Source organism: Silurus aristotelis, assembly GCF_946808225.1.
Source record: "Silurus aristotelis genome assembly, chromosome: 10".
Classification (NCBI taxonomy): domain Eukaryota; kingdom Metazoa; phylum Chordata; class Actinopteri; order Siluriformes; family Siluridae; genus Silurus; species Silurus aristotelis.
In genome coordinates this window covers 27,232,382-27,251,530 of record NC_139583.1, presented here as the reverse complement: position 1 = coordinate 27,251,530, position 19,149 = coordinate 27,232,382, and the positions used below count along the sequence as shown (strand labels likewise).

Below are 19,149 nucleotides of genomic sequence, written 5' to 3'. Positions count from 1 at the left end.
GGGTCTGGTCTGACTAATCATGTTTTCTTTCACATCATGAAGATGGCTGAGTGTGTGTTGCTTACCTGGGGAAGAGCTGGCATGAGGATGCACTCTGGGAAGATGGAAAATTGGCGTATTATGTGCGATGCTCTTGGAAACGAGTTTCATGTGTAATAATTCCTGGCATTCCTGTGGATGTTATTGACTTATGCTTCCTATGAAAACATTGTTCCAGACCAAGAAGCCCTTCATGATAATAGTATTCCCTAATAGTAGTTTTGTATTGTTCAGGAACGGATTGATGTACATGGGACAAAGGTATTGATTTGGCCTCCAAATTCTCTAGATCTCAATCTGATCAAGTATCTATAAGATGTGTTGGAAAAACTGTCTTATGCCAGGCTCATATTGTGCTATAGTCCTTTGCAATTTTTGCTCTTCAGACTGTAGGATCTCAGTTATCATAATGTCAGACTGTCAAAAACTGATGCAGACAAGAAAAATTCTTGGCTGAAGTTTTACGTCATTAATCAGTGACACGTTCAGACCCGCATTCTCTCGCTAATTGTATCTAGCAGCAATAAAAAAAAAACTGTGGTGTTAATTTGGGTCATGACATGCCTTGATAATAAAAACGTCATATAAACAATCCTTTTCTCATCATAACTCAGTAAGTTTCTCTTCTTGCTGTGCTGTCCACCTGATTCATTTCAATATTTTCCCTGAGGTGGTTTAACGTTGTCGCGCAAACTGTGTCGTCAGGTTCAGCGCTGCTATTGGTTCTTGGTTTTGACAGCCGTCATAGGAGAAGTCGCACTGTAGGAAAGAGTCTGAAATCTTCTGACACTGCCAGAATTTCATTAGAGAGAAAACATTAGTGCAACAGTCATTAATCTGCTGTCGGTGAACATGTCAAACCAGCGATCAAAAGCTATAGATGCTGTAAAGGGTCAGAGCTCCTTGGCACCTAATATACTATAAATATAATACTAGGCAGTTGGTTTTAATATTATGGCTGATCAGTGTGTTTTTATGATTAAAAAAAAAATTGCTTTGAGAAATAGTTTGTTTACACTGTCAAACTATATACAGTATATTCTAATCACGACATATGAAAAATAATTATTATTTATATATTAATTCATTCTAACTTGAATCGTAGTACCTCAGTTGCCTGACCACATCACGGTCGCTCACGGACAAGCTGGCCTTTGATGTGGGCTTGCAGGAGGACTCTACAGGTACACACAAAACGTTCACCCCCTTTTACATGGATGAAGCACAGTTTTTGATGGTCATATTTCTTATTTAGAGAAACTAAAGTTGCATTAGTATGATTTTGCAAGAGTCCATATTAACTTTTTTTTTTATGAGTGGCTACAATGGAAGACATAATGAATGAGAACCACAGAAGCATGATCGGGTAAAGAAATAATATAAAACTAATAAAGGGAAATGCATATATTCGGTCATATACTGTATTTAACTGTTAACTTAAACTGTATAAACTGTAACCCTGTAAGAATCCCTATACATTGTATTTGTATAGTGAGAATGGTTGTAAGCAAAATGCATACAAAATAATATACAACAGGGGTTTCCCCATGCATGCATAATACAAATTGTACTTATTGACTAGTTTATGTTACACAGAATAAAAATTTCCCATATATTACAACCCTCACTGATTCCAAAAAATGTCTTACATACTTTTTATGTATTTTTTAATATACAATTTAATGTAAACTTTGGCTACGTACTATACAAGTCGTAAGAAAGGCATTAAAATGTGTGGTATGTGATGTTTTTCCTTAAAATGTGGTGCATTGTAGGTGAAGCATGCTGGTGGACCATCCATCCTGCATCCAAGCAAAGGTCAGAAGGTGAGAAGGTCAGAGTGGGAGATGACCTGATCCTGGTTAGTGTGTCATCTGAAAGATACCTGGTAGGACTTTTTACCTTTTCTTGTATTGGATATTCACCCATGTCACAGTTCTGCATGTGCATATCAATTCTGCATGCCTCAGTTTGTCATTGACTCCTGTCCTTGAGCTCCTGTGATTTTTGTGTCCTTGCAGCATCTGTCCTACGCCAGTGGGGACTTAATGGTAGACGCCTCATTCATGCAAACCCTGTGGAACATGAATCCTGTGTGCTCAGGCTGTGAGCTTGCAGAGGGTGAGCTTCAGTGGAATAATTGGAAATCTACTTTTTCGCATCTCCTGACCCTCTGTTTAGGTTTTTATCTTTTGAAAGGGACACAATAAGATAAATGTTGAAGGTCAATTTAGATATAGGTTAGCTTTGTTAACCAAAACAATGAGTCAGTAGTACCCAATAAGAGTCAATAGTTTGCAATAGTACCAAATAAGGGTCAACAGTAACCAATAAGGGTTATTAGTTCCCAATAGTACCCTATAAGTGTCAGTAGTATAAACATAGGCATCAATAGTTCCCAACAGCACCCAACAATAGTCAATAGTTCCAAATTGTAAACAATAAGAGTCAACGGTTCCTAGTTGTACCCAGTGAAAGTCAATATTCAGCAATAGTCCCCAATAAGGGTTAGTAGTTTCTAGTAGAACCCTATAAGTGTCAATAGTTCCCAATAATACCCAGTAAGAGTCAAAAGTACCCAATAAGATGCAATCAATTATAGTGATTGAAGGGCAAAACCTCATACTGTAAAATAAAACAACAAAAGGAGAAAAATTATTGCTTCATTGTTTTTTTGCAAGGTCTGGAGATCTACCAGCTCCAGATGGAGCTGCTGATAGACTGTGATCATTTAGCTCTTTAGATTTCCTATAAAAAGAAAGGTATATACAAGCCAAGAAAGCCCAACACATTTTACATTTATATCATTTTTATGGATATAATGCATTAATCAGACACTTATAGTGAAAGTATGGCAGGAAATAAATCTGACATGAGGACATGTCAGGACATGACTATGATTGCCTGATTCATCCATGCCATCTGTATGATCAGTATAATTGTCAAATTTATACTGAAAAGCCAATATAGGAGAATACAGGAGAAGCTTTCACTATATGTATGGTACGTAATGCTCGATAAAAAGTACACTCCCCAAATTTGTAACGAATTTATTTTTTAAATATATTTGCAATACTGTATGCATTTAAACTATAGGTTTTTTGACTGGGGGCCATGTTCTCCGCTTGTTCCATGGCCATATGGACGAGTGTCTGGCCATACCCCCACCCGACCAAGGAGAAGATCAGCGCAAGTAAGCGAGGAAACACAAAGACAAAGCTGTGGCATAAAACTTGTCATGTGTTCTGCCCTCTCACTTTTCTCTTCTCACTTTTCTCTTCTCACTCTCGACTCGTTTTCTGCTTTCTCAGGATTGCACAGTACGAGTCAGGAGCAGTCTGTAGTCAAGCACGCTCTTTGTGGAGACTTGAGCCTCTGAGAATCAGGCAAGAAGAACGTTTATTACATGATCAGATATGGAGATGTGATCACTGAGCTTATAGAACGGTAGATAAAGATCCAAGGCTGTGTCAAGTATTAATTTTAATAAAAAAAAAAAAATAAATAAAATATTCGTTTATTGAGATTTTTTTTATGAGTTGTACTAGAAGTACATGGGAAATTCCACACAATAAGGTGCAGAGATGGGACTTTATGATTTGCAAAATGTGTAAAACGTGCCATAATTACTTCTACATTCAACAGATTTCAACGGTGTTTGAGTAGATTTTTACCTTGATGTAATTCCTATGGTTTCAAAACAATTTTCTTTATAGCTGGAGTGGTGGTCATATGAAGTGGGGTCAGCCATTCCGTATACGCCACATCACCACTGGACGCTATCTGTGCCTAGATGATGAAAAAGGTCTGATGGTTCTGGACCCAGAGAAGGCCAATACCAAGCAGTCAGCTTTCTGCTTTCGTGCCTCCAAGGTCTCCATTTGTTTGAAATTCTTGATAAACAAACAAAGCAGATTTCATCAATACTTTTTTACTTAATTAAATAGTTTTACGTTACATAGTATAAAATCATTTAATATTAATCAGCAGAATTATTTTTTAATTCACATCCTTTCACTCTACTGTGTTTCATTGTTGTCTGTGAGCAGGAGAAGGTGGAGGTGGTGAAAAAGCGTGATGTTGAGGGCATGGGGGTTCCCGAGATCAAGTATGGCGAGTCAATGTGCTTTGTACAGCATGTTTCTACAGGTCTGTGGCTCACCTACGCTGCCCTCGATGCCAAAGCAGCTCGTCTGGGTACCATGAAAAGAAGGGTAAGATACTGAAGAGAACCCAAGGCCACATGACCTGCCTTCTATGAATACCGATTGCATAACTGACAAATATATATATCTGTCTACTGTGAATCCGAATAAAAATCTTATTTCGGCTGGAAAAAAATAATTTCTATTCCTTTCTCTCTTTTCTTTTCAGGTTACTCTACATCAAGAAGGCCATATGGATGATACTTTGGTGATGTCACGTTCTCAGACGGAAGAGTCTCAGGCAGCTCGCATGATCTACAACACCTCAGGCCTTTTTAAACTGTTCATTAAGTATGAACTACACTACATCTTACTGCCTTTTAATAACTGAGATGTATAGATATGTATGTAAGATACAGTACTTACAATATATAAAGATGCAGTAGGACAGTAGAAGACATTATTGTGAACTGCAGGCAAATAATTAATATTATCAGTACAATGCTACGAGTAAATAATCTATATAGAAAATAATGGGATCTGGAAGAATGTAAAGTGAATTGTTAAACATTACTGATGTTCTTTTTATGGGAGTGTCAGAAGGATTAAAGCTATAAAGCTAATCTGTTCCTTTTGTTATTAGCGTGAGTTTCATTGCATTGTGGAAGCAAGAATATAAGAAATGATCAGGCTCAATTCGCTGTACGTTTATGTGTAGGGGGCTGGACTCTCTAAGTGGAAAGAATAGGGCTGCAGGTCCGGTCTCGCTCCCTCTGGATGGGGTGATTCTCTCCCTTCAGGATCTTATCCACTACTTTCAGCCACCTGAGGAAGAACTGGAGCACGAGGAGAAACAGACAAAACTGCGCTCACTGCGCAACCGTCAGAACCTCTTCCAAGAAGAGGTAGGTCATAAAGGACATCTGGGAGATTACCAGAGTGTCGGTGCAAATTTAGAGCAGTGTATTAAAATATGTGTGTGTTCATGTGTCAGTCATTATTCTATAAAGAGACAATTTAATAAGGTGATATTTAAATATTTTTTTTGATTTATATTTAGATCACCTGAGACATAGAAATACCTTGGTCTCAGTCGAACCAGTTGATGATTCAGTCAACTGCATGTTTCTGATTATTACTGATTGTGCTATAGGGAATGATTACCATCGTACTGGAGTGTGTCGACAGGCTTAATGTGTACAACACTGCCGCTCACTTCTCTGAGTTCGCCGGGGAAGAGGCAGCTGAGTCCTGGAAGGAAATAGTCAACCTGCTCTACGAACTGCTGGGTGAGACCCTGGATTCTGTTACTATAAATAGCTTGCCTAAGTTTGAAATTAGCGATCATTTAAATTCCACCCTCCCACCGGGTTACATTTTACAGTAAGAGAGCGGCCTCTAGAGGCAAATCACTGACACCATGTGTTGTTTGTTGAAGTGTCTTTTTTTATTATTATTATTATTAATTTAGAAGGTGTTTTAATTTACTTAGTGTGTTACTTTTTTTTCAGTTTGAATGTCTCTTAGTTTTTAATATATTTAAACTTTTTATTTTTATTAAATTTACCACATTTCCATGATTTCATACCTATTTTGTATTTTTGTATTTTTGTATTTTTTTTTGCACAAAGTTCAGTACAGACGCTCCCCACTTTACAGACTTTAACGAATACAAAGTCGGAAAAAATTCAAAACGGAGGAGAGCTGCCGCTAGTTAGTCGTCGACCGTAACGAGTCTACATGATGTGCACTGGACTAGGGCAAATTCATTTTTTATAAGTGCATTTTTCAAAATCAATTTTTATTATTTTTTTAATTACCTAATCCAAAATATTCTATACAGTATTTTGATTTGTTTTAGTATATTGACTGTTGGCAGGTTGCTGAAGTATAAGAGAAATATAACTCTTCAGGACATTGCATTGCTATTGCCAATTATTGTTCTGTACCATCAGGCAACAAATGCACCATTATTCTTTACCTAATGTATATTTCTTGTTCTATAATTTCCCTGACATAATACAGCATACCTAATATACTGCAATTAATACGTACCGCACATGTATAACGTATTTCTTTCTGTTATGCAGCTTCGCTTATCAGAGGAAACCGTGCTAACTGTGCTTTGTTCTGCGATAATCTGGACTGGTTGGTTAGTAAACTGGATCGTCTGGAGGCCTCGTCAGGTGCACAGCCCTCGCACATATCATATAGAAATGACCTGATATGGTCCGGTGCTTCATTTACATGTTTCTACTTCTTTCCTGCAGGAATTCTGGAGGTGTTGTACTGCATTTTGATTGAAAGCCCTGAAGTCCTGAACATCATCCAGGAGAACCACATCAAGTCTATTATCTCTCTTTTGGACAAGCACGGACGCAATCACAAGGTCTGCTAGTCAGGATTAGCTCAGTCATGCATACTGTCATTGCTAATAATGGGTCTGAGCTGACATGATTTATTTTGTACGGGAATATCTAAAAGATGTGAGTACATGTGAGGAAGAGGTACTGGGTTTTGTAGTTAGGTTGTTGCTAAGAGACACTTAGCAAACACTTAGCAAAGGGCTAAAGTCATCATTTTGTGTCAATAGGTATTGGACGTGCTCCGCTCCCTGTGTGTGTGCAACGGTGTGGCTGTGAGGTCCAACCAGAATCTCATCACAGAAAATCTGCTACCACGCCGTGAGCTTCTGCTCCAGACCAACATCGTAAATTATGTTACTAGGTAAAATGGCACCTTTTTGCAAATTGTTGGAGCTAAGCAGTACCAAAATTTTTCACAATTCTGACTTTATCTTTTACATTTCTTCTTGCAATTCCAACCTTTTCTCCTCACAATTCGGACTTTTTTAGGCAATTGGACAGTGTCACTCTACTTGTTGTGTCAGGGAGCTTCGAACATTGAAAACGAAAAAGACTGATTTGTAAAACAATGAATAAAATTATAAATGACCTATTTTTTTTTTTACAAACCATGAGATCTTCATGTAATTGGAAGAATCGAAAAAGTTAGAATTGCGAGAAATGAAGTCGGAATTGCAAAATGTCATGAAGTCGGAATTGTGAGAAATAAAGTAAGAATTTGCATGAAATAAAGGCGGAATTGCGAGATAGAAAAGCAGGATTGTGAGAACAAAGGTGGAATTGCGAAAAAAAAGTAATTTGGAAATTAGGGGGAAAAAAACTTTTATTTGGAGAAACTGGGCTTCCATATGATACAGCTTGTCAATTTAACTGGTTTTCTTGTTAACAGTGCTCTTCAGACTGTTTAATTGTTGTTATCCCATTATTTAATAAACAAAATTAATCTATTATTGTTCATTCATTCATTAATTACAGTTTTGTCTTTTATGCAGACTGCATTTAGCTAGTGCCAGACTTGGTTTGTATAACAAGCTGCAATAGCAATAAGTTGAACATTCATTTTAGACATGTTGTGACTGCATTTTGTGTAATGTTTTGTGTTTTCTGTCTGATGATAAAACATTTAAAGAATTCACTTTTTTTTGGTACATAATCTGTTTTTAAAATAATTTTTATTTTTTTTTTTTACTTTGTTCCACAGTGTAAGACCCAATATATTTCTCGGAACATGTGAGGGCTCAACACAGTATAAGAAATGGTACTTCGAGGTTATTGTGGACTATGTGGAGCCGTTTGTGACTGCTCAGGCTAGTCATTTACGTGTCGGCTGGGCGCTAACAGAAGGATATAGCCCCTACCCTGGAGGAGGAGAAGGCTGGGGAGGTAATGGTGTTGGCGATGACCTCTACTCCTATGGATTTGATGGATGTTACCTGTGGTCAGGTGAGTGTATAAGCTAGAAATAGTGAGTTTGGTTGTCTGAGGTTTTTCTGTAATTTCTTTAGATTATTCCTCACAGTTTGACTTGACAACTAGTTTCATGTGAAATTTCTAATTTGTCATTCATAGGTCATGTGGCTCGTCAGGTGGCATCACCCAGTCAGCACAGCCTGGCAGCTGATGACGTTGTAAGCTGCTGTCTGGATTTGAGCGTGCCCAGTATCTCTTTTCGCATCAACGGGCATCCTGTTCAGGGCATGTTCGAGAATTTTAATTTGGATGGCCTTTTCTTTCCTGTTATCAGCTTATCAGCTGGGGTCAAGTGAGAAATTTCTTCTAACAATTTGGTTAATTGTTTGACTTTGTTTCAATTGTGACAGATTTTCACTCTTAAACTGGGGCATGTTTTCCTGAACTTTCCTAGAGCTCGATTTCTATTGGGCGGACGTCACGGTGACTTTAAATTCTTCCCTCCACCTGGCTATGCTCCGTGCTACGAGGCTCTCCTGCCCAGAGAGAGGATGCGTATCGAGCCCATCAAAGAGTACAAGCATGACTTTAGTGAAGTCAGAAACCTCCTGGGCCCCACAAAGTCTCTCAAACACACCTCATTCACACCATGTCCTGTGGACACCGCTCAGGTGCCCAACCTACACTTTCCATTTGTGTGCTAAATGTTAATTATTCTTTCAATTGTGTTTTTGTAAAGCAATTTTAGGCAAAAAAAAAAACATTCTGCATGTTCATTTTTTTTTTCATAGATTGTGCTGCCACCTCACTTGGAACGCATCAGAGAAAAACTTGCTGAAAACATCCATGCGTTGTGGGCTGTCACTCGCATCGAGCAGGGTTGGACCTACGGTCCAGTAAGTGTCTTTCTTTTATACCTTGCCACAAATATTCACTAATACTGTATATGTTGAGTTTAAAACATCATCTCCTCTCTTCATCAGTTCCGTGATGATAATAAGAAACTGCACCCGTGCCTGGTTGACTTCCAGAACCTTCCAGAACCTGAGAGAAACTACAACTTGCAGATGTCTGGAGAAACTTTAAAGTAAATAATAATTGAATTTTACTCACATAATATATATTATTAAAATTCTCTTTTAAAGTTGTTTCCTGGCTAGAAACCTGTGTTTGTACTCAGTTTAAGTTACTTTTATACATTACATAAAACTTTTTGCTTTTGAAATTCTTCAGGACGCTCCTGGCTCTGGGCTGCCATGTGGGTATGGGAGATGAGAAAGCAGAAGAAAATCTGAAGAAGATCAAGCTGCCTAAGACGTATGCTGACAAATCCAACAAGAGCCTGATAACCACATACTGAACAAGATTTGAGATATCTTTAGGTCTTAGACTGAGGTTTTTACCACTGCGTTTTTAAACTGACCCCTCATTTAACATAGAAAAGTGGCAAACGTAGTGTTAAAATTGGAAGTAAAAGTGGTAGGTCAATGGTTTATTCTCTGGGCTACTGAGGTGCTGATCAGGGGTTTAAGCCCCAGTATTGCCAAGCTGCCACTCTTGTGCTCCTGAGCAAGGCCCTTAACACTAATTTCACTGCTCTGTAATTTGAGTTTAAAGTTAAAAAGCCTCTTTCTTGAAAAAAAAAATTCTATCCAGTAGTTACTTTACGTTGAGAGGAAGGTGTGTTTTTAGGTTAGATGTTTAATTATTTCCATATTTATTTTTAGCTGTTTGGTGTAATTCTGCAATACAAAATGATTTTCCCAAACCATCAAACATACAAATGATTTCCTTCACAACAGCTACATATCATGTTTATTTACACTAATGATTGTTTAACAGGAAGCATATTATTTTCTTTCCTGCCTCTTTCTATATCTCAGGTATGTGATGAGCAGTGGGTACAAGCCAGCTCCTCTAGATCTCAGTCATGTGAAACTGACTCCCAACCAGAACCAGCTGGTGGAGAAGCTGGCAGAGAACGGGCACAATGTGTGGGCACGAGACCGTGTGAGGCAGGGTTGGACTTACAGCATTGTGCAGGTATTATTAAGGGTTTTAGTGTTGGCAAGAACGATATGAGATATGAGCTTCTACTTACCAACATGCATCTACCTTCATGGCGCTTACTGCAATCTTTTTTCAAGATACCAAACTCAGATGAGATGATGAGAATGGTTAATAGAGATGATAAATTATTAATAACTGGATTTTGCTAAATTAAACTGAAGTGTTAAGCAGTTACATGTTTTTGTCTTTTTGTCTTTAGGATATTTTGAATAAACGTAACCCTCGTCTGGTACCGTACGTCTTACTGGATGAGAGAACCAAGAAAACCAACAGAGACAGTGTGAACAATGCTGTACGCACCCTTATTGGCTATGGATACAACATTGAGCCACCAGACCAAGAGAGCAGTAAGCGCTGATTATCTTACACATCAAAATCCATCCGTGAAAAGTTTTTTTTTAGACATCGCTTTTTACCATATTCACGTTTATTATTGTATTTGTCCATTACACGTCTCCAATTCCAATATAGTAACAATCTTGTAGTATATTATGGATCTACATTAATTAACAGTTTAAAAAGTGTTATTTTTAAAATTAATGTATGATATAAAATACAAATTCTATCTTATACCCTGTAAATATATATAAAATCTTTTAAACACAAATGAAAACAGCTCAAATATATATATTTTTTTAATATTGTACTTCTAAATAAGAACTGACTGTTGTTGCATTAAAAGTCAATACTTTTTTATTAAAACACACGCTGGAATATCAACTCGATGTTTCCAATTCTTCCAGGTGGTCACTCGTTGGAAGGTGGGCGAGGCGTTAAGGTGCGAATCTTCAGGGCAGAGAAGCAGTATGCGGTGACCTCAGGGAAATGGTACTTTGAGTTCGAGGCAGTGACGACTGGAGAAATGCGAGTGGGTTGGGCTCGGCCGAATGTGCGTGCTGGCACTGATCTCGGAGCTGATGAACTGGCTTATGTTTTCAACGGAAACAGGGTATGTGATGGTTTATTTCATCGTCGTTGCTCTATGGGGTTTCATGCCTTATTTAATGCCTTCATGACTGTTTCCTGAGAAATGCTATAGACACATGGAGTAGATGTTTACAGAAAGATAACAGGTATATTAATAGCTGTATGTTGAGTTATTTTCAGAAGACAGTTAATCTGTACTGCTATACAAGCTGCACATTGCTTTCTCTAAAATATATCCAAGATTAATTTCCATAGTATTTTTCATTTAGAAGAAGACTTTATTTTTATGAATATTTGTGATCATCAACATTTGAACAGTTTACATTTTAAAACAATTTTAAATAAAATGCATGTTTGGTTAAATAATATTTAAAATAACATTTAATAAAAATGGAATAAATCAAAATAATACAATACATGTTTTTCTATTATATTGATTAAATTGAGCAATCAATTAAATTGGCGCAAATTAAATTGATGAAATAAAATTCATTAAATGAAAATAAATTAATAAAATGAAATGAAATAGTTTTGTTAGTTATTTGTTAGTACCCATTTGGGTAATGCAGATGTGTATGTTTAACATTTAAATATTTAAATATTATATTTTTTAAAGATATGCTCTACTGTAGTGTGCTACTTATTTCAGCACACTTTAACAAATGACCTAATTCCTTCCATCCTTCATTTATTTCCTCGATATGCAAAATTGTCGGGATTTTCTCCTCGTATGAGACATTCTTAAAGCTGGACATAAAATGCTAAAAGGAATGTATAACCCTAGCATTGTTATGTATGTTTTGAACTTTAAAATAAGAAAATAATAATTTAACAAAAAATGCTTAAAATGCGAGGCGAGACTAAACACACTTGTGATCCACACTCAGATTTTAACTGAACTAAAAGTCCTGCACCGAACAATTTCAGTACGAATACGTGTACTGTTACACCCCTATTTTATAAATAGGGATATATTCCTTGTAGGATTTTTTTTTTAAAGATATGGCATATAAAATACAGTTTTACATACTTGGTGCATAAGTTGCACTTTACATAGGAAATGTAACTAATCCCACTTTTCTGTTTAGTTTAAACTGTGAACCTATGTGAACCTACGCTAAACCAAATTGTGATTTTGGATATTTCAGAGGTATCTTGGTGTTTATTTATTGAACATTTGGATGCTGTGCTTTCATTTCCAGGCTCAGCGTTGGCACATTGGAAACGAGCCTTTCGGGCGCCAGTGGCAGTCGGGAGATGTGGTGGGCTGCATGATTGACTTGGTGGAGATGAACATCATGTTTACTCTGAACGGGGAGATGCTGATCAGTGACTCTGGCTCTGAGATGGCCTTTAAAGACATAGAGATTGGAGATGGTGAGCTGCATAACCTATGCCAGATAACTGGGAATGTAAATCTTTTGCAGGATTGGATGCAGTAAACAATGATACCATGATGGTGTTTAGCATTATGTAGCTTTGATGTTGTGGCCCTTTGATTATTTTAATCACTTGGCAATGAATGCCCCATTTAAATCCACAAAACAACTATAGTGTTTATTTTTATATGCAATCTTTTTCTTTTGTCGAATCTCATATTTCCTTAAATGTCTTGTTCCTTGTCTGCTAGGTTTTATCCCTGTGTGTGCACTGGGCCTGTCTCAGGTGGGGCGTATCAACCTGGGCCAGAATGTTAGCAGCCTGCGATATTTCGCCATTTGTGGACTGCAGGAAGGATTCGAGCCCTTCGCCATCAACATGAAGAGGGACATCACCATGTGGTTCAGCAAAAGTCTACCCCAGTTCATCCCAGTGCCTACTAGCCACAATCACATTGAGGTCTTTACTTCATTTGTAATAGAATGTTATAAATATCAAATGGAATAGGAATGCCCAAAATATATGTGCAAATATGATCATTTCTTTGACAAATTTTTTGCTAAATGTCTAAATAGTTTAATGCAAAAATTCCTGGGCCATATTTGATTAGCCTTTTGCAATATTTTGTCGATTGCACCTTCTATTACACTATTTCAGAAGGGATTTTTTGACAGAATTTTTGTGACTGCACAGGTGTCTCGTGTGGATGGCACAGTTGACAGCGCCCCCTGTCTGAAACTCACCCACAAGACCTTTGGTTCCCAGAATGCCAACACAGACATGCTGTTCCTGAGGCTCAGCATGCCTATCGAGTTCCACGAGACTTTCAAAGTGCAGGCAGGCACCACACCTCTCACTCGAACCCTTACCATTCCAGAGGACGAAGTGTTGGAGGTGGATCCGGACTCTGATTATGAAGTTCTGAAGAAATCAGCCAACAAGAAGGAGCAGGAAGAGAAAGATAAAGAGCCGTCTATGCCCAGAGACACTCCAGGTGTAAAGGAGAATGACAAGGACACTGCATCTGAAAAAGGCAAAAAGAAAGGGTGAGGATAGCAGTGCTGAAGGCTTTTGTTATACAGCAACTCTATTAATTATTTGTAGTACCTGGAGTTATTTGTCACCTGGGTTGCTTTTTTTTCCAGGCATTTTCAGTTCCATTGGCATTATTTTGTCTTTAGACAGTTTTCAGTTTTATGAATGAAAGATACCACTGCTGTGATTTCTTTTGCATTCTGTCCATTTTTATCAATTATTCTACATGTTTTTTCATCACTCTTAATAGTTTTGTTGGCTCTATAAATTATTAATTCTCATTTGTCAACCTGATTGTGAGCTGATCTTATTGTCATAGACTCCCTTTAGTAAATCTTGAAAAATGGCAGCACCATAAAATAAAAAAAAGAATGAAATGTGATTGGTAATTAGATAAAAATTATTGTGTAAAGCCTTTTCTTCAAATCTAACTGTGCAGGTTTATCAAAAGTGCTTTGTTGAGCATTGTTTTGTTCATTTCGGATTGTGTTTCCTTTATTTCCTCATTTTAGGTTCCTGTTCAAAGCTAAGAAAGCAGCCATGATCACTCCTCCCCCTCCTCCACCTGTTATGCCACGCTTGATGGAGGATGTGGTGCCGGATGAACGGGATGACCCTGAGATCATTCTTAGTACCACCACTGTAAGCCATTTAAATACTTTGAATGCTATGAAAATATAAGTTTTGGGAATAATTTTGTACAATGTACAGGGAAATTAAAAACCAGTTAATAGAGTTCTTACACTATGAAACATGTATGAAAAGGTTTTGTTTGTTTCCATAGGTAATGTTGATATTACTATAGTATTTGACAGATATAATACATTTATATCAGACATTTTACGATTAAAATGTGACACTTTTATAACAAAAAATCTGTCGTTCTCCCTCTTTTGTCTCTCTTTCTTTGCTTCTAGTATTATTACTCAGTGCGAATCTTTGCTGGTCAAGAGCCTGGTGGTGTTTGGGTTGGCTGGGTCACCCCAGACTACCACCAGTACGATCCTAGCTTTGACCTCTTTAAAGTTCGCACTGTCACAGTGACTGTAGGAGATGACAAAGGCAACATTCATGACAGGTGAGGACTGACAGCATGGGTTTTGTGCCTCTAATAGGGAATTTTGGTATTAAAATTAGATCCAAATTAGGCAGATTAGGTGCTAAACAATAAAGATTAGGCAGATAAGGTTCTTCAAATAAGGTCCCCTGGTGGTCTAGTGGTTAAGATGCAGCGCTCCCACCGCTGCGACCCGGGTTCGATTCCCGGTCAGGGAACCATCCCCAGCCACTCTTAGTGCTGGTCCCAAGCCCGGATAAATTGGGGAGGGTTGCGTTAGGAAGGGCATCCAGCGTAAAACATGTGCCAAATCAAACGTGCGGAGGATCCGCTGTGGCGACCCCTAACGGGAGAAGATAAGAAGAAAAGATAAGGTTCTTCAAATCTCAATAAAGAGTTGCCAATCTAGAGTAAAGTAAAGAAATAGAGTTTTTTCCAATCATGATTCGAAGAGCAATAAGTCCATTGAGTGATTTTAATTGTAAAAAATAGTCATTTTGCAATAAATAGGGACTTATACCAGTACTGCAAATATCTTATTGATACAATCTTTCACAAAATGTGTGTGACAAACCTCATAAAGTTCAATGTTCAACTCAATAAATGACGTATTTATTTTTTATTCAAAACCTATGTTTAATAAGTATTGTGTATTTTTGCTGTTCTTGTCTATCTGTATTATTGTATCAGCATAAAAAGGAGCAACTGTTACATGGTTTGGGGAGGCGACTTAATCAGTGGCTCTCAGCAGCGCTTCAGCCAGGAGGATCTGGTGGTTGGATGTCTGGTTGACTTGGCTACTGGTCTTATGACTTTTATGGCCAATGGGAAGGAAATTAATACCTTTTACCAGGTGAGATCGGATTATAGCTGTTTTGGAGCCTGATAATGTAATGATTTAAGGATCTAATTGTGTAAGGGTTTAAGAGTGAGCTCTTAGTTTGGATTTTCCTGGGCTTTGCTAATATTACTGGAAAATATATATTTTTTTTCATTCAATAATTGTAAAACTTTATAAAAAAAATGGCCCATTTTACATAGAACAAGTGTTTGTTGATATTTTGTGTGCACACTGTAATTCATGCTTCTTTCTCTCAGGTGGAACCCAACACCAAGCTTTTCCCTGCTGTGTTCGTTCAGCCCTTCAGCCAGAACATGCTGCAGTTTGAGTTGGGAAAGCTAAAGGTTCGACTTTTTCCTCATTCCTTCCTCTTCAGTGAACAGATTAAACACATAATCATTACACAATTCAGTTTCCATGGCTCGGTTTTGAAAGATGTTTATTGAGTATCTGAACATTTTATGTTTCTTGTCTCTGTATAAACTTTTTCGAAATCTTCCTATCGTATTTAGAACATCATGCCTCTCTCAGCGGCGATGTTTCGTAGCGAACGGATGAACCCTGTGCCTCAGTGTCCTCCTCGCCTAGATGTCGAGATGCTCACACCGGTTATTTGGAGTCGAGTCCCAAATAACTTCTTGAAACCTGAATGGGGGAAAGTGAGTGAGAGACACGGCTGGATGGTAGAGTGCACTGAGCCGCTCACCATGATGGCACTGCACATCCCTGAGGAGAACAGGTCTGAGAAAGAGACATATATACGCCTGCCCATGATATTTGTGATCTGAACATATTTCTTAGTTGTCCAAATTGAATATTATGTAAAAATGTAAAGTGTGGCCAAATATTTTCTTCTTTATTACACAGATTAGTCTGTGAAGTGAACAGTGAAGGGTTGTAATGCATAGCTTTCTGCTAACTAGCTAAGTAGGTAGTTAAATACAGTTAAGAGAACAAAACTGTTATGTCCATTTGCTAAAAGACACAAATCAGTGCAAAGTTACACATAATATGGAAAGTTACACAAAATGCAACTAAATTTAACTAGTCAGACACAAAATATTATATTAGTTATTTCAGATTCTATCCTGATTGGGGCCTGGTATGTTGTTAGACTTTTCTATTGACTAAAGTCAGGGTAAGCTTATGTATATAATTACAAATTTCCTATGAATTGATATAGTTGATCTATGAATATTACAGGATGGTCAGGGTTAGTCAGAAACAGCTACTCAGAAACATCAAATTAGAGCTTTTTTTGTTCATTTAAAATAAAAACAAATTTTACCTCATTAGTAAAGGGGTAGCTCAGTGTTAAGATATTGGACTTTTGATCGTGAGTTTAAATCCCAGCATCAATAAATTGCCACTGCTGGGCGCTTGAGCAAGGCCCTTAACCCTCAAATACTCAATTGTATGAATAAGATCATTGTAATAAGATCATTGTTAAGATAAGGAAAAAGGCATCTTCCAAATATCATAAATATTGATGTCATTCATTACAATTTGTGACCAGTGTCTTTCTATTTGTGGAATTGTCCTACCTGTATTTGAAATAGTCTGTATGTTCTCCTTTATTTTTCAGATGTATTGACATCCTGGAGTTGTCAGAGCACCATGACCTGCTGAAATTCCACCACCACACTCTGATGCTGTATTGCGCTGTGTGCGCTCTGGGCAACAATCGCGTAGCCCATGCTCTCTGCAGCCACGTGGACGAGTCGCAGCTTTTCTACGCCATTGAGAACACGTACCTGCCTGGACCTCTGCGTATTGGCTACTACGACCTGCTCATCAGCATCCATTTAGAGTCGGCCAAGCGCAATCGTCTGGGCACCAATCGCGAGTTTATTGTGCCCATGTCGAAGGAGACGCTCAGTATCACTCTGTATCCAGATGCCGAAAAGGCTCATGATCTGCCTGGGGTGGGTCTGACGACCTGTCTCAGGCCCAAACTTCACTTCTCACCTGTTAGCTTTGTAGGCACCGATCCAGACGTCTACACTCTTAGCCCTATCTTTCCTCTGCAGGTACGTCTATGTGCATTAGGTTTAACACCATTGTAATGTTTGTATATAAATTGCTCATATTTGGAATATTATTCTCTATAGGAACTGAAGACTAAGTCTTTGAGCATGCTAACTGAGGCTGTAATGGATGGCAGTCAGGCTGTGCGTGATCCAGTAGGTGGCAGCGTCGAGTTCCACTTTGTGCCCATCCTCAAACTCATCAGCACTCTCCTCATCATGGGCATCTTCAACGACGAGGATGTCAAACACATCCTTAAAATGATCGACCCCAATGTTTTTGGGCCTCCCAAAAAGAAAGAGGAAGGAGAAGAGGAAGCGGAGGAAGAGACGTCTAAAGAGGAAGGAGAGGGAGCCAAAGAGAAAAAGGAGGCAGCCGAAGGAGAGGCCGAGCTCTTGGATGAAGGTGTAGGAGAAGAGGAAGAAGATGAAGAGCTCAAAGCTCTTCAGAAGGAGGAAGGGGAGGAGGGAGAGGAGACTAAGAAGGCAAAAGAAGTGCAGCAGGAAGGGCAAAAAGTGGATGGAGAAAAAGCAGAAGAGGAGAAGGAAGCAGAGGAAGGAGGAGAAGAAGAACATGTGGAAGAGGAGGAGGCACCAGAGGAGGGATTGCTGCAGATGAAGCTTCCGGAGTCAGTCAAACTGCAGGTGAGCTCTACAACTACTACTACTACCATTAGTACTACTATATTAATAAATCATTACTTCATTTGCAGTTAATGTATTTTCCTCAGGAACATCACATTCTCTTAGCATTAATTTTTTTGCCGTGCGTTTCCCTCTCTTTCTCGGTCTTTATCTTTCACGCTTTCTCTTTCCCTTTTTCTTCCCAGATGTGCACCCTGCTTCAGTATTTCTGCGACTGTGAGCTACGCCACCGTGTAGAAGCCATAGTTGCCTTCGCTGATACTTTTGTTTACTTCATCCAGACCAACCAACGAGAACGCTACAATCAGCTCATGAGAGCTTTCACCATGACCGCTGCCGAAACGGCGCGAAAGACCCGAGAGTTTCGGTCTCCTCCACAAGAGCAGGTACACACTCAGCATGAACATCACACTGCACCTGGTCTTCTTCATTATCAGGTACAACACATACTCACTCCCAATGTGTCTCTAGGTATAGTTTGTGCCTGATGTTTGTGTTTTATTTTTCAGGTCGTCATGTTGACTAACTTTAAGCACTGCCCTGAGGATGATGAGTGTCCAGTGCCTGAGGAAGTGCGTGAGACTCTCCAGAAATTCCACAGTGACATCCTTAATCACTGTGGTGAGTTTTTTTTATTTAACAACATATTGTTCTTCTCTAAATTTTTTTAATTTTTTTTAATTGTGAAACAGAAATCAATAATTTTGCTTCTTCAATATATTCTTAAAAAGCATTATTTTGGAAGTAAATACTCTTCGATTTCAGGTATCCACCTGGAGGAAGAGGAGGAGGAGGAAGAAGTGGACATTTCACTTAAAGGAAGACTGCTCAAGTTGGTGGAACGAGTGAAGAAATTGCGTAAGCAGCAAGAAGAAGAAGAGCCCGAACCTGAAGAAGAACCCAAACCGAGTAAGTAACAAATGGTTTGTGCTGATCTAATTAACCTTTTGTAAATTAAATGGATATATTTTTTTATTTTATATAAAAATGTCAATTGCAATATTTTATATATAAAATTATTTTATTATTTTTAAATGCAAGCATTTAAACTCTTCGAAAGTCGAAAATGTAATTAAATTTTATTAAATTGTATTTAATTTTAATAAATTATATTACATTTTATTAAATTTTATTAAATTGAATTAAATTTTGTTTAATTTTGTTTTGTTTTATTCTTAAATTATTATTTATTCTTTGACATGGTCAT

At 38.0% G+C, this 19,149-nt stretch overlaps 1 protein-coding gene across 24 annotated transcripts in view; it reads left to right on the top strand.

Annotated features, from left to right (window-relative positions):
* Nucleotides 1-19,149, top strand: part of LOC310732374 (ryanodine receptor 1-like) — an 88,367-nt gene that overhangs the window by 22,870 nt on the left and 46,348 nt on the right. For all 24 annotated transcript variants that reach the window (XM_083552783.1, XM_083552770.1, XM_083552775.1 and 21 more), the window contains 35 exons: nt 1,145-1,223; nt 1,815-1,927; nt 2,061-2,160; nt 3,136-3,232; nt 3,351-3,425; nt 3,756-3,912; nt 4,089-4,253; nt 4,414-4,535; nt 4,903-5,089; nt 5,338-5,473; nt 6,275-6,370; nt 6,455-6,573; nt 6,778-6,911; nt 7,752-7,993; nt 8,120-8,312; nt 8,415-8,631; nt 8,752-8,856; nt 8,944-9,047; nt 9,194-9,277; nt 9,844-10,003; nt 10,230-10,377; nt 10,774-10,979; nt 12,160-12,334; nt 12,588-12,796; nt 13,031-13,383; nt 13,885-14,014; nt 14,290-14,450; nt 15,120-15,282; nt 15,528-15,614; nt 15,783-16,009; nt 16,856-17,300; nt 17,382-17,942; nt 18,128-18,328; nt 18,452-18,563; nt 18,708-18,851. In XM_083552783.1, coding sequence (XP_083408909.1) covers nt 1,145-1,223; nt 1,815-1,927; nt 2,061-2,160; nt 3,136-3,232; nt 3,351-3,425; nt 3,756-3,912; nt 4,089-4,253; nt 4,414-4,535; nt 4,903-5,089; nt 5,338-5,473; nt 6,275-6,370; nt 6,455-6,573; nt 6,778-6,911; nt 7,752-7,993; nt 8,120-8,312; nt 8,415-8,631; nt 8,752-8,856; nt 8,944-9,047; nt 9,194-9,277; nt 9,844-10,003; nt 10,230-10,377; nt 10,774-10,979; nt 12,160-12,334; nt 12,588-12,796; nt 13,031-13,383; nt 13,885-14,014; nt 14,290-14,450; nt 15,120-15,282; nt 15,528-15,614; nt 15,783-16,009; nt 16,856-17,300; nt 17,382-17,942; nt 18,128-18,328; nt 18,452-18,563; nt 18,708-18,851 — 6,007 coding nt within the window. The remainder of the gene's footprint in view (nt 1-1,144; nt 1,224-1,814; nt 1,928-2,060; nt 2,161-3,135; nt 3,233-3,350; nt 3,426-3,755; nt 3,913-4,088; nt 4,254-4,413; nt 4,536-4,902; nt 5,090-5,337; nt 5,474-6,274; nt 6,371-6,454; nt 6,574-6,777; nt 6,912-7,751; nt 7,994-8,119; nt 8,313-8,414; nt 8,632-8,751; nt 8,857-8,943; nt 9,048-9,193; nt 9,278-9,843; nt 10,004-10,229; nt 10,378-10,773; nt 10,980-12,159; nt 12,335-12,587; nt 12,797-13,030; nt 13,384-13,884; nt 14,015-14,289; nt 14,451-15,119; nt 15,283-15,527; nt 15,615-15,782; nt 16,010-16,855; nt 17,301-17,381; nt 17,943-18,127; nt 18,329-18,451; nt 18,564-18,707; nt 18,852-19,149) is intronic.